The sequence below is a fragment of the Triturus cristatus genome, chromosome 3_2 (assembly GCF_964204655.1).
Source record: "Triturus cristatus chromosome 3_2, aTriCri1.1, whole genome shotgun sequence".
Lineage (NCBI taxonomy): Eukaryota > Metazoa > Chordata > Amphibia > Caudata > Salamandridae > Triturus > Triturus cristatus.
The window spans coordinates 28,314,440-28,327,839 of NC_140584.1; the positions used below are offsets into that span (position 1 = coordinate 28,314,440).

General features: G+C 43.3%; 1 protein-coding gene across 4 annotated transcripts in view; it reads left to right on the forward strand.

Annotated features, from left to right (window-relative positions):
- The window catches only part of TMEM45B (transmembrane protein 45B), a 333,246-nt gene extending 320,406 nt beyond the window's left edge, over nt 1-12,840 (forward strand). For all 4 annotated transcript variants that reach the window (XM_085647203.1, XM_085647200.1, XM_085647202.1 and 1 more), the window contains one exon: nt 12,130-12,840. In XM_085647203.1, the coding sequence (XP_085503329.1) occupies nt 12,130-12,244 (115 nt within the window). In that variant the 3' untranslated portion in view covers nt 12,245-12,840. The remainder of the gene's footprint in view (nt 1-12,129) is intronic.
- Nucleotides 12,841-13,400: the final 560 nt, after the last annotated feature.

Consider the following 13,400-nt stretch of genomic DNA (forward strand, 5'->3'; position numbering starts at 1 on the left):
AATAGGTATCTGCTTACAGCACTGTTGCCAATTTCGGTTGCACTGCAAGGTTCATTAACATAAATATTGCCTCTTAATATTGTGATGGGGAATGTTTTCTTCTCTTCGGGTATTTTAGGGTACATCATGCAGGCAAATAAATTGAGATGAGAAAGATCAGTCGGGAAAAAAATGAAATGTACATGCACCAGCATTGTCTGAAGCAGATAATTTTCCAATTTACCTTTCTGTCACTTGGTGTTATTTTTGTCTGCATTCAGAGAATCTGGCCTTGATCACTCATCATATTGCATAGTTCATGTATTAAACAGCTGAACAGGGCACACCTGGCGTCTTATGAATATTATTAAGGAATTCAGTGGTGAAATAAGTGTGCTGACACACCGGTATACTAAACTGTAACCACCTTGCTGCAGGGATATTGTCCATTAATGATTCTTCGTTCTTTGCAGTAGTACAAAAAGGTAATGTCACAGTGGACAGCAGTCAGAGATACATTCACGAAAATAATTAATCCTTGGTATATTCAGAAATTGAACACCACCGACTTAGTCATTAGCCATGATTGGTTGTGATTTTATTTCATCACAATTGTGGATTATATTCAAATTCAGGACCATAAAGTATTATACAATTAGCACAAATTCAGTGGAAGGTGCAGAGGGGGAACGATAGTTAGTGCCTGGGGAGAATTGTGAAAGTGATGTGCAAAAAGGAAGGTAGTGTGCATATATACATTAACATACAGTAATTTCCACCTGTCCAGCCAGATGTCTGGCATACAAACATGAATGTGAAAACATAACAAAATGCATGAGAGGCAGATATCAAATCTCTGTCTGACCACAAAAAGAACAGTGTTGACGTTTCGACCCCTATGTGAAGCAGCCAATTTGTCGCCTTGAGATTGGGGTCTTCATCAGGACTGGGTTGGGGGGGGGGGAGTTAAAATGCACCAGAAGTATCAGCAAGAGAACTTCAGGCTGAAGAGTTGGGAACACTGGGCCTTGATGGCTCTCAGAATCTCCGTATAAGTGGGGTTCCAAATTGTGTCCAAATGTTTCCAGGAGGTTGGTCAGTAACAGAGAGGTTACTGACCAACCTCCATGTCCTTAATAAAATCCAGATTTTCTGCCCACCAGGCTGTGAAAAATCTAAATTTTATGGCACGACACAGAGGCCAACATTATGCAAGTTTAAAGTGAAGCAAGTACATTATCAATCACAATATTGATTGGTCTGAAATAAGATTTCTTAAACATGCTTTCATTAGACCAGTCAGCGGCTCTAAGGATATCTTGGAGTCCTCCACCTAGCATAAAAGCTTTAGAATCAGAAGCGCCTCTGACAGAGTGCGCACCAAAAATAGAAACATCAACACCACTCTAACTCATCACTTCTTTAACCCATCTAGCAAGTGTGGGAGAGGAAACTGCATTATGAGGGAATCTGTGAGAAATCAACAGTTGAGTTCCAACTCCTCTCAGACTTACCGTCCTTCTTTCATACTCTTTGAGACAATAAACAACACATAGACTTTCATGAAGAGGAAAGAAAGGGTAGAAAATAGAGGAAAACATAGTGTTGGTTCTTTTCTTGAGGTAAAAACAAACTCCCTCAGGCTGGTAAACCCTGTTAGTAACATCTAATGTCTTAAAAACCAAGGTTCGCCTGAAAGAGACCAAGCAAAGTAACACAGTAAGCTTATAGGAAATACTTTTGAGAGAGAGGTTAACGTTATCGCCCTAATAAGAAATAAGTTGTAATACCAATTTTTCGTCCCATAAGGCTGAATATTTCACAGTTGGAAGATTAAGAACTCGCATGTTTCTCATAACTTTTTTGTTAAAAGGTTTTCTCCAACTGAAACACCATCAACTAAGTCATGACCTGCAGCTATTGCTGACCTATAAACATTAACAGTTCTATAACTTAGTCCAGAAGCAAAAAGTTCCGATGGGTAGTTTACTACGTGTACTAAATCAGTTGAAACTGGATCATAGTGTCGTTGAAGACACCAGTGAACCCATTTATTCCAAGCCAGTCGATATGCCTTCCTTGTTCCGGATGCCCAAGACTCAGATATGAGTTGATAAGCATGTGGCGAAAGGCCAGGGATTTGCCATTGCAGCCTGAAATGTTCCAGGCCAAAAAGACCTTGATCTATGAGAGGATGTGATTAGCCGTGAGGACCCAGGAGTAGTTGCCCGAAGGGAGACATTAGAATTGGGAAGTCCACAGCCATCTCCAAGATAACAGGGAACCATGCTGAAGACCTCCAAAGGGGCGTTATCACCACCATGTTCTGAAGGTATCGGCGAGTGTGTAAAAGAAGACGAAGAAGCATGACAAACGGCAGGAAGGCATATGCCTTTAAGCCTTGCCAGTCCTGGAGGAAGGCATCCACCCCTATTGCTTGAGGGTCCTGCTTCCAACTGAGTATTTATTCATTCTGTCTGCGAAAAGATCTGTCCCGAAGGGACCCCATTTGTCTTGGACTGTCATTAAAATCCCTCTGTTTAATTTCCAGTTGCTGGAATCCCTGAAATTTCCGGAGAACCAGTCCACTACCCCATTGCTCAAACCAGGGATGTGTTTCGCTGTGACGGGCAGTCCCCTGTTCAGATAATAGCCCCAGAAACCCTTCGGTATTTCCGTAAAACCCTTTGAATGTCGTCTCCTCATCTTGTTGACGTATTTCACTGCAGAGACATTGTCCATGCGTAGCATTATACTGCATTTTACTGAATTCTGGGTGAAGCTTTGAACCACATAAGAACCTGCTAGAAGTTCCAAGCAGTTGATATGTAGTTCCTTCTCTTTGCGTGTCCAGCGACCTCCTGTTGAAGAGTCGCCACACGTGGCACCCCAACCCTCTAGACTCGCATCTGACTCGATTATCAAATCTGGGCTTTCCCCAAAGATGGCTCTGCCATTTCAGGCTTCTGCATCCATTAGCCACCAAGATAGTTCTTTCTTCGAGTCTTCGTCCAAGCGTATCATCTGGGTGTAAGATGGGGTCACCCTCAGAGCTTTCGCTTTGAGTCTCTGGAGGGCCCTGTAGTGTAAAGGGCCTGGAAAGATCACCTGGATGGTTGAGGAGAGGAGGCCCAGGATCCTGGCTAAAAGTCTCAAGGGAAAGACCTCCAAAGATAGTATCTTCCTGAGTTCTTTGCAAAGTTTCTTTATCTTTTCCTTTGGTAGTTTCAGTTCTGCAGACACTGTGTTCACCATGAAGCCAAGAAATTGAGGTTCCTGGCTTGGTGTAGTGCATGATGTTTTTGCATTTATGACCAAGCCTAACTGTTCCAGTAGGCAGATAGTAAGATCTGTATGGTGAGAAACTGTTGTCTTGGACTAACCCATGATAAGGATATCGTCCACATATATTATTAGCCTCACACCTCTTTCCCATAGCCATGCTACTACCCGACGGAACACCTTGGTGAAGCACCATGGGGCTGATGACAGACCGAAGGGGAGAGTGCAAAATTCCCAAGTGAATTGGAGTAATTTTCTGTGAGGGGGCCAAATTGGGATGGTCAAGTAGGCGTCCTTTAGGTTTAGATGTGTTAACCAGTCTCCCTTTCTCAATAAGAGGTGTATTCCCTCCATCTTGAAGTGGCGGTAAGATACCCACCCGTTTAGATTTTTTAAGTTTATGACAGGTCTCTGTCCCTTGTCCTTATTTCTACTAAGAATATATTGCTGATGAAACCTGTTTCTGAGCTCTCTATTATAGCCCCTTTTAACAAATCCCTTACTTTCTGAGATACTAGTTTTCTCTGTTCTTGAGAGAAGGTTATCTTGCGAGGTCTCTTTGACTGAAAGGGGGTATCCGTGAATTCTATTATGTGTCCCTTGACAGTTTCCGGAACCCAGGGGTCTTGAGTTACTAAGGTCCAGTTCCCAGAGAAAAGGGCTAGTCTCCCTCCCACCTTTATAGGGGTATCTGAAAGGTCTTTCAATATTCCTACCTGCGGAGAATCCTCTGCTTCTTCTCGCGCCTCGGAATGGTCTTCCCCTGCTTCTTTGCCTTTGAGGGAAGAATGGTTGGTTTCCATAGAAGGATGATTGTTGGAATCTGGATCCTAGTCCCAGAAAGGGTCTTGAGGTAGATTGGCCACGGCCGGGTAACCAAGCCCGCATTCTCCCGGCCTTTCCGAAAATTTTGTCTTGGAAGACCTTTTTAATGTCGCGTTGCGACTTTTGGATTGAACTAAATGCACCGACCTATTTGGCCATGTCGAGAATAAAATCCTCTCCAAAGAGGAGTCCCTGTGAGGTGGCTCCTCCCTCCTTGTTTGCTAATTCGATGAGTTTAGGGTCAATTTTGAGGAGTACGCCCTTCCTGCGTTCATTAGAAATGGCAGTGTTTGCATTGCCAAGTAGGCAGATGGTTCGTTGGACCCATTCACGTAGCTCCTTAGGGTCGATAGGAGTTCCCTCGATGTAAGCGCTTTCAGCCAACTCAAACATTTTTGTTAAGGGCCCAATAGTGTCCAGAAGACGGTCTTGGCATGACCTTAGGCTTTTGTCTATGCATTTTCTAGGGTCTTTTGCACCCTTTGCAAGGAAAGCAACAACCTTAGGGTTGAGGTCGGGGTCATTGCAATCTTGGATGGAAGAGATGGGCGAGGGCATTCGGATCTCCCTTCTCAGCCAGAAACTAATGTAGTCTGCTACATGTTGGGAAGGTAGTCATTCGGGAGAAAGGGGATGTTTGATTAACAGGGGGTCGAATATAAAGTCCCCGAAGGGGTCGATAATACCCATTTTGGAACCTGAGGCCTTGCTTGCCTCGTCATTGCTTTCCAATGTTTTGTCTCCCGGATCTTCAATGTCTGTGTCAAACCCTGATGAGCAGGAGAGATCTATTTCTGCCTCATCTGGTTTGTCACTGTCGATATGTATAGGGAGTTCTGGGTCAGATTGTTGCCCTTGTGTGATGCCCAAGACATCGTTCTGGTCACCGCCGGAAAAGCGTGAATGAGCTGCTTTTCCTGTTTTCTTAGTCTTTTTAGCACCTTTAACGGTGTGTTCTGGTGCAGCTCTTTTCTTGGGGGCCTTAACTGCCCCTTTTGCGCCAAACGAATGCGCTGTACTGGTAGAGGGCCATGCCCTTGACAGGGATTCAAATTGTTTATTAATAGTCTAATTGAATGAGTCCATAACTTTATCCATGGCCTTCGAGACCATTGACTCCATCTTACCCTCTAGGTTGGTATCAGCGTTAGGAGACATTCTGAAAATCCCCCTTTTTTTTTTTAAATATAGTCAATTAGATTGTAGGGATTAATAGTGTTATTCAAGATAAAATAGTAAGAAAACCTATATGAATGGTAAAAATAACCTTCAAAGATTAACCTGAGGGGTTAATTTTCCAATGAATTGTGAAGATAGGGGTTAAATTTCCCAGGTAGGGTGTGTCCGAGTTAATTTCTCCCTCGACAACAAGTCGAAACCGATCAAACAGCAACTGTCAAGTGTTGTCTGCTGTAGCTATGATAACCACGCACGTCTCTTGCATGCGTGGTTACCGCATGGGGCCTTTCGTTGAATGATTGTCACATCCGCAGTACGCGATTAAAAGTGCACCGTTGTAGGGGAAGAAGGGTCTATGATGTCTCCGGGTGCCTCCCGAGCTCCACCACGAGCGGAGAAATGCAGGCGCTCCAAGCGAGCACAAAAAGTATTATCCTTTTGGCAGCAGAAGTGCTTGTGCCCGTCAGCACTCAGAGCGCTGGTAGGGAACGGAAGCGTGGCCGCATTGCAGTCCGTATGCCTGTCGCGCTCAGAGCACTGCCAGGCCACGGGGATGCTGTCTCGTCGTTTGAAAAGACGCGAGCGAAAGGGGAACGATTTAGATCAAGTTAGAGCGATGCCAGGGACAAAGCGGAATAAAAGAGAGAGGCACAAGGGTCGATAAAACCCAGTAGAAAAGCGCCAATTGTTTAAAAGTTGAAAGAGTTATATATTTAGGAAGGTAAGAAAAAGCATTTTAAAACAATAAAAGACCACGTTCAATTGCATTATCAATTGACAAAAGATAGAAGTAATCGCATGATAGGGCCAATTGGACCCCGGTATGCGACAGACAAAAGGCAAGCAAACATACGCACAGCATAAGCACGAGTAAAAGGAGGGTCTGAGCAGCACCAACAAAGAAGGAAGATGGCTGCATGTTCATAGAATATATAGTGTATTGGAATGTTGTTTAAAGTTCTATATTCTCTTCATTGTAACTGCCGAGCTGTGGCAATAAAGGATATTTGCATAATGTTGGCCTCTGTGTCGTGCCATAAAACCAAAGGAACACATTGTACAGGACTTTATGTATGGTATATATGTATTTATTGTTGTATGTTTATTTCAATAGTGAACATTATGTACAAAAAGATTATGAATTAAAGAAATGAATATTCAAATGAAAACGATAAACTAAGAATAACATGAGATCCCTACAAGGATGACGTTTTTCATTAGACCAGCCGTGAGCTATTTTAGCCTTGGTAGAAGCAATACAGGTCTGAGAGGACACCCCTCTTATTTCATTGTTTTATTTTCAAACCTTTGTCCTAGACCTATAAATAATAATGTAGGGGGTACCCATCTTTCGTCAAAGACTAGTTGTCAAATTAAGCAATATTATGTGTTTAGAGGAGTTCTGACAACTTTTGGGCCCGGTGCTACTGCACCTCCTGCACCATTTAAATCATGGCCCTGTTGTCTGCAAGGTAACTGCACTTGTGGTTGCCTGTTTAGGAATAAAATATAGCAATATTAGGTGTTTAGTGGGGTGCCTGGAGCTGTTGGTCCCTGTGCCACAGAACCTGCTACACTATTGCAATCATGACCCTATTGCATGCTAGATAACTGCACTTATGATGTGTGTTTAGTTGTAAAATAGCACTATTAGGTGTTTAGAGGAGTTTTGATGACTTCTTGTCCTGGTGCCACTGCGCCTGCTGCACCATTCAAATCATGAGCGTGTTAAGTTGTAAAATATAGCAATATTAGTTGACTAGTGGGTTGCCTGAGCTTTTGGACCCAGTGCCACTGCACCTGCTGCACCACTTAATTCAAGCCACTTTTAATTGCAAGGTAACTGCAATTGTGACTGTTTGTATAGTATAGCAATATTAGGTGTTTAGAGGAGTTCTGACCAGCCCTGGGCGTAGTGAGGCTACGTGAAGCAATACGGAGTGGGGGCAAATCTACGCCCACCTGCACACTTCGCGTAGCCCCACTACGCACCCCCCGCCTCCCTCCCGCCCTCATTTTTCAATTATTAGAAACATTAGATAAAGAAAAATTACTTACCTGAGCTGCCGCGTCCCGGGGCTCCATCTTGCTGTTTCCAGGATATCTTCTTCCTCACGAATGCGCGGGCGCCCGCGCATGCGGATTTGAGAGGAAGAAGCTATTCAGAAAGCAGCAAGATGGAGCCCCGGGACGCGGCAGCTAAGGTAAGTCATTTTTCTTTATCTAATGTTTCTAATAATTGTAAAATGAGGACGTGAGGGAGGCGGGTGGCGGGCAACTCTGCTTCGCCGTGGGGTGTGCGTAGTCTGCCCCTGCTACGCCTACTTTGCGCAGCGCGAAGTGGGCAGTACTACGCACACTCCGTGGGCGGAGCGGCGCGGAGCACTGCGCCCACCCTTACTTATGACAATGTTTGGGCCCGGTGCCACTGCATCTGCAGCACAATTCAAATCATGACCCTGTTGTCTGCAAGGTAACTGCACTTGTGACTGCCAGTTTAGAGGTAAAATATAGCAATTGTAGGTGTTTAGTGGGGTGCCCAAGAGCTTTTGGTCCTGATGTCACTGCACCTGCTGCACTAATGAAATCATGACTTTGTTGTCTGCAAGGTAACTGTATTCGTGGCTGCCTGTTTAGTTTTAAATTTGAGCAATAATCTGGGTTTAGTGAGGTACCTAGAATGCTTGGCCCTGGTGCCACTGCACCTGCTGCACCATTCAAATTCAGTCCCTTTTAACTGCAAGGTAACTGCAATTATGACTGCCTGTTTAATAGTCAAACATAGCAATATTATGTGTTTAGAGGAGCTCTGACAACTTTTGCGCCCAGTGCGACTACAGCTGCTGCACCATTAAAGTCATGACCCTGTTCTCTGCAAGGTAACTACACTTGTGGCTGCCTGTTTAGAATAAAATATAGCATCGCTCTTGTATATTAACCTAATTTTTAACATACAATGTTTAATACAATATTTAGAATTTGATTATAATGATCAAATAGATTAAGTTGAAAACTTCAATGCAATAATGAGGAAAAAAGTACAAAAAAGGTACTCGGGCATGAATATGAAATGCCGGAAACAATCTAAGGCTAAAGTATCTGCTTTACACAACTAAGTAATAATAGAAAGCAAACATACTATTAGAAGCTGTCTGCCTTTTCCGTGGGAAGAGATCTTATCTTGACAGTGAATGGGGCTTGAACAGTGTGAACAGCTTTAGTAGAAATTTCATAAATGTATGTAGCCAGTGGAAGTTTACAAAAAAAAGTTCCACATAACAGTGAATGAACACAGTAATTCGGCTGTGGATACTGATAAGAGGCTCCTTTTAAGATATATTAACTACAAGAGATTTCACAAGCGCAGCGCAGCGCAAGCACTGTGCAGGCGAAACCTAAAGAGTTTGTGAAATCCAATATTTGCCTAAGATCGCACAATTTAAGCAGGGAAGCTAAGATTTATCCAGCTTTTCTGCTTTCACTTTGTACAAATAAGCCAGAAAACATTTATCTTCTTGTCTTCCCTTTTGTTAAGGATTTGTTTTTACCTCTTAGTGCATTTTTCTGAAGTTTTTAAAGTGTAGTGCAAACTTGACCTGGAGCGCTTTACATGAGCATCAGTTACATTACAAAAGGTCACATGCATTGGTTATAGCAGTGGTTCCCAAACTTTTTAGACCTATGGCTCCCTTGACCAAATTGGCAGTTGGCCGTGGCTCCCCATCATGTCACTTTTTTTTTTACTGGTGGTAGGATGTAAGCCCGACCTCGGTCGTACTTCCAATTTTCTCCCTGAAATTAAAGCAGATGAAGGTATTACAATCATATTTGTAACAAAATAAAAAGATAACAGTTGTTTAATTAAAACTTCAATTGGTTAAGTGAGAAACGATACAATATTAATTGCCAAATATGTTTCCATGACTTGACAACCTTTTTTAACCACACATAATGAAGAGTCCAGGCATAAGAGCTGGGTCAGTCATGTGATTGTAGACTCTGGTCACAGAAGTAGAGCAGTCAGATGACTGCAGACTCTGGTCACTGAATTAGAGCAGTCAGGTGACTGCAGACTCTGGTCCCTGAATTAGAGCAGTCAGGAACTGCAGACTCTGGTCAGTGAACTGGAGCAGTGAGGAACTTCAGAGTCTGGTCACTGTATTAGAGCAGTCAGGAACTGCAGACTCTGGCCACTGAATTAGAGCAGTCAGGAACTGCAGAGTCTGGTCAGTGAATTAGAGCAGTCAGGTGACTGCAGAGTCTGGTCACTGAATTGGAACAGTCAGGAACTGCAGACTCTGGTCACTGAATTAGAGCAGTCAGGAACTGCAGACTCTGGTCACTGAATTAGAGCAGTCAGGAACTGCAGACTCTGGTCAGTGAACTGAAGCAGTCAGGAACTGCAGAGTCTGGGCATCCAGAACTGAGCAGTCTCTATTAATTACCTCAAGCTGTCTACTTTACCAACATTTTGCATTTCATCTTCAATTTGCATTGATATTTTCCTGGCTCTATATGTGGCTTTGATGCATATCCCTCTATTTGCCGCCTAAAAAGCTTCTGACTCGAGTCTATCCTGAAGTTGGAGGGCATTCCCATGTTTTGTGTAAAGTACTTTTTTTTAATTTCTTTTGTGTTTCTAAATACTGGGTAACAGGAGGAGCAAAGTATTCATGTGAAATGAAAATCACTCCTTGCCAGGGGTCCTTCCAAGCCAAACAGCTACTTACTACATCTTTTCTTAAATGAGTATATTCTGTTTTGTGTGAGACATGCTCCTACTGTTAACCTCTCCCTCGCTCACTATCACGGACTCTATTAACACTGAAATCCCGTTGCTCAAGGAAAAGTTTGAGTTGAGCATCTAAAATCAATCTCTGATCCTCATTAAGGAAATGTTTTTCTCTGCGCTTTTTAGGAGCAGTCTGTTCCTCTTCATTTCAATTTTACAAAATTCTTTAGCATTTCCTTCTGCTATGCAGGGCTAATTAATAGCTAAAAATCCGAAGTGACAGCCATTATTAAAAGTACCATCAGTCTTTAAGCATGAATATACATCGAAGAAAGAATTCTAAATAAGGCATATCCTATATATTCTTTTTTCCTCTAAATAAGGGCCCATCTAGATATTTGTTGTAACATATTAATACTCTTCCGGACAGCACCTCAGCGTGTGATCGTAGATAAGGTTTGAAAATGCTAATTTTATTTGGGAGGCCTTACTCGTGTTACTAACAGGGAGAAATATATGGAGGGAAGAAGGGGGAACTGCTTTCACGGAGGCTGAGAAGGAAACTGGTTACGTTATTTATCACAATAATAATAATGACATGCCTCGTGCCTGGCCATGGCAGAGGGTCAGACTGGGGCCGGGAAACTAATCCAGGCTGCAATGCAGCCTATTTCCACAGCTGCAGCGAGTTTGCCCACTGGAATTTCTATCTTTTAAATTCTGGCGCGGACACGAACAAGGTGGGGGAACAGCAGCCAGTATAATTACAAGGGCTTGGCCGGGCACGGGTTTTTCATGTCTCCTGTTTTTTGCAGTAAGAAAGTAGTATTCTAATGTGCAACCAACCTGTGTAAATTGTGCAGGGTCCTCGGAGGCACAGCAGAACACGGGCAGCGATAACGATCAACAGTCTGCTGTGCATAGGCGGAGGCTACTTTAAAGCACGTCGTAAACGCATTGTTGTGCTCTTGGGCCAAAGTGATTCCAGATTACACAGGTGGCATTTGTAACTCCCCCCTGCGCCGCGGGCGGCTGGGTGTTAAATAAGATTCACTTGCTGCCTTCAAGCTGACCGCATCATTTGTTAATCACGCACATTCTCTCAACTACATTAGAAGCTTCCTCAGCACAGCCACAGGCTATCTTTCACACATCGTGCACGGCGCCCCTGGCTACTCCTAACGGCGCACTGGGGTGCCGCGGCGCACAGTTTGGGAACCACTGGGTTATAGGGACAATAGGATAACATTTTTTGCCCAGAAACACAGGCGGCCTCATTTATGAGGCCCTTACACCGCTGTTGACATTTTTTGTGACGCGCCGGCATACATAATGCGCCACACTGCGCCATATTTACTAAGTGACTCATCTAGGTAGATGCGTCACTTTGTCAACCTCTGTGCTACATTATACCTGCAACAGGTATGATGTATGCAGGGTGGACGTTCCAACGCCGTAAAGCGTAGAAGTGGCGCTATGAAATCTATGAGATTTCACTGCGTCACTGCTACCACGTCAAATCCTTACGTCTGCTTGAAGCAGACATAAGGGGTGATGAAGGCCTTTTCACAAGGGGCTTGCCCCACATGAAATGACAAACTGCTGGAGTTGCGTCTTTCCAGACACACTCCAGCAATGTGCCATTTTTGGGCCTACAGAACTGACGTATCTGTAAATCCTTGCGACGTGGAACGCCGTTCAGTACATTTGGTGCATCCATGGTGTCGAATGGATGGCGCACTGAAAAGTGTTGCATCACTGTTTCACCCCAGCGATGCAACACTTTTCATGAATAAGGCCTAGAATGTTGAGCAATGCGGAGACTCTTACCTGGTTTCCTGGTCCACAGTCTGCATCTCTGGCCCCAAGGCCATATCCTGGGTAGTGGGAGGAAGGCATGCAGAAGCCACATGAGTTTCAACAGGGCCTCGAGCTGAGCCAGAGCCAGGCTTCAGTCTCAATCCTGGCTCGAGCTTTCGGTAGCTCTCTAGTCCAATCTAAATCATTGGTCCCTGCCTCTTTGTTTTTCTGCTTTGCTTGATACACATATCGACCATTGCTCCTCTGCTCCCTTCAGATCACTAGCTATGTTAACTGGTTTTGTTCCTTTTCTTTCTCTTTGCTCTGCACAGCTGTCTCAACAGGCACAAGAGGATCACGGGAGAGGTCGAGATTGGAATAAGGAAGCTAAAGCCAGATCAAAATGGCATCGAAGTAGCGCTCCTCAACCAGTCTGACGAGGAATAGAGGCGATGTGTGAAGTGGGAGAGCAGCACAAGACACCATTTTGTTGAGAGCCAGGCAATGCACTAAGAAATCGACACTTGGAACATGTTAAACATTTCTGCTTTAATGGCCACTAAATGCTGTATTTAAGCATCACATAAGACATCGACCTTTACTGAAAACCAAAAAAACCTCGTGCAGTCCAACTTGTAAACCAGAGATAAAGAAGTGCAAATAGATGTACCAAAGAAAACTCCACGTGCCATTGTATTCTTCCCCTTTTTTTAATCCTCAAAAGTGCTCCTCGCAAGCATATAGTGGTAATGTAAAGCCTTGTAACTTATAACGTTGTACAGTTTCCTAATGTAAAACAAATGAAAAAGGCATCTGAAGAAGGAAAATGTAAAAATCGCCCGATAGAGGCCACAAATGTTGCTGGATGACGCATTCGGTGAAACAGTGTAAATTGTTTTTTAGAATTTCTTTGTTTACTAGAAAGCGATACTACACGAAGAGGAATGTGGGTTCTCATCTAGTACATTGAAAGCACCCAAAAGCCTTATAAAATTCTTTGGAACCTTTTTTTATAAATTAATAAACGTAATTCTATAAAACAAGTGATTGTATTCCAGTGTGTAGATTTCAACGTTTTGTTGGGTATTTTTTCTGTAGGAAATTACAGCGCTTTACATCACGCACAAATTATACAGAGCCAATGCATCATGCACTTGCAAATCAGTCTATAGGAAATGTTGCATAAGACAATAAGGATTACAAGGGATAGAAGTCACATGTCACCGATACTAGTAGGCGGTATATTTTAAGTGTTTGGTGCGGAGAATCGCAAACTCAGAATTCAAATGGTACCACTGTGGTTGGCTTACTAATAAGATTGTATTTCTACCCAAATGAAGACTTTTTAGCAACATTAGGACAAATAAAGACTGGGAGAAAAAAATAATGTTCTAACCAATGTCATGCATTTTTCAGGCTCCTCTTTGGCCGTTCAAAGCTCACTGTGCTATATTAGGTTTGTAACTTATAAGCTTCAAGTAACAAAAAAATATTTCAGTGACAAAAGCAGTAACCTAGTGAGCGATCTTTAATAAAATTCACTTCAGTGATTTGCGTGCTGGGGCTTGCATGGCAGACGTTCTTTGCAGAAGGCATATTAGCC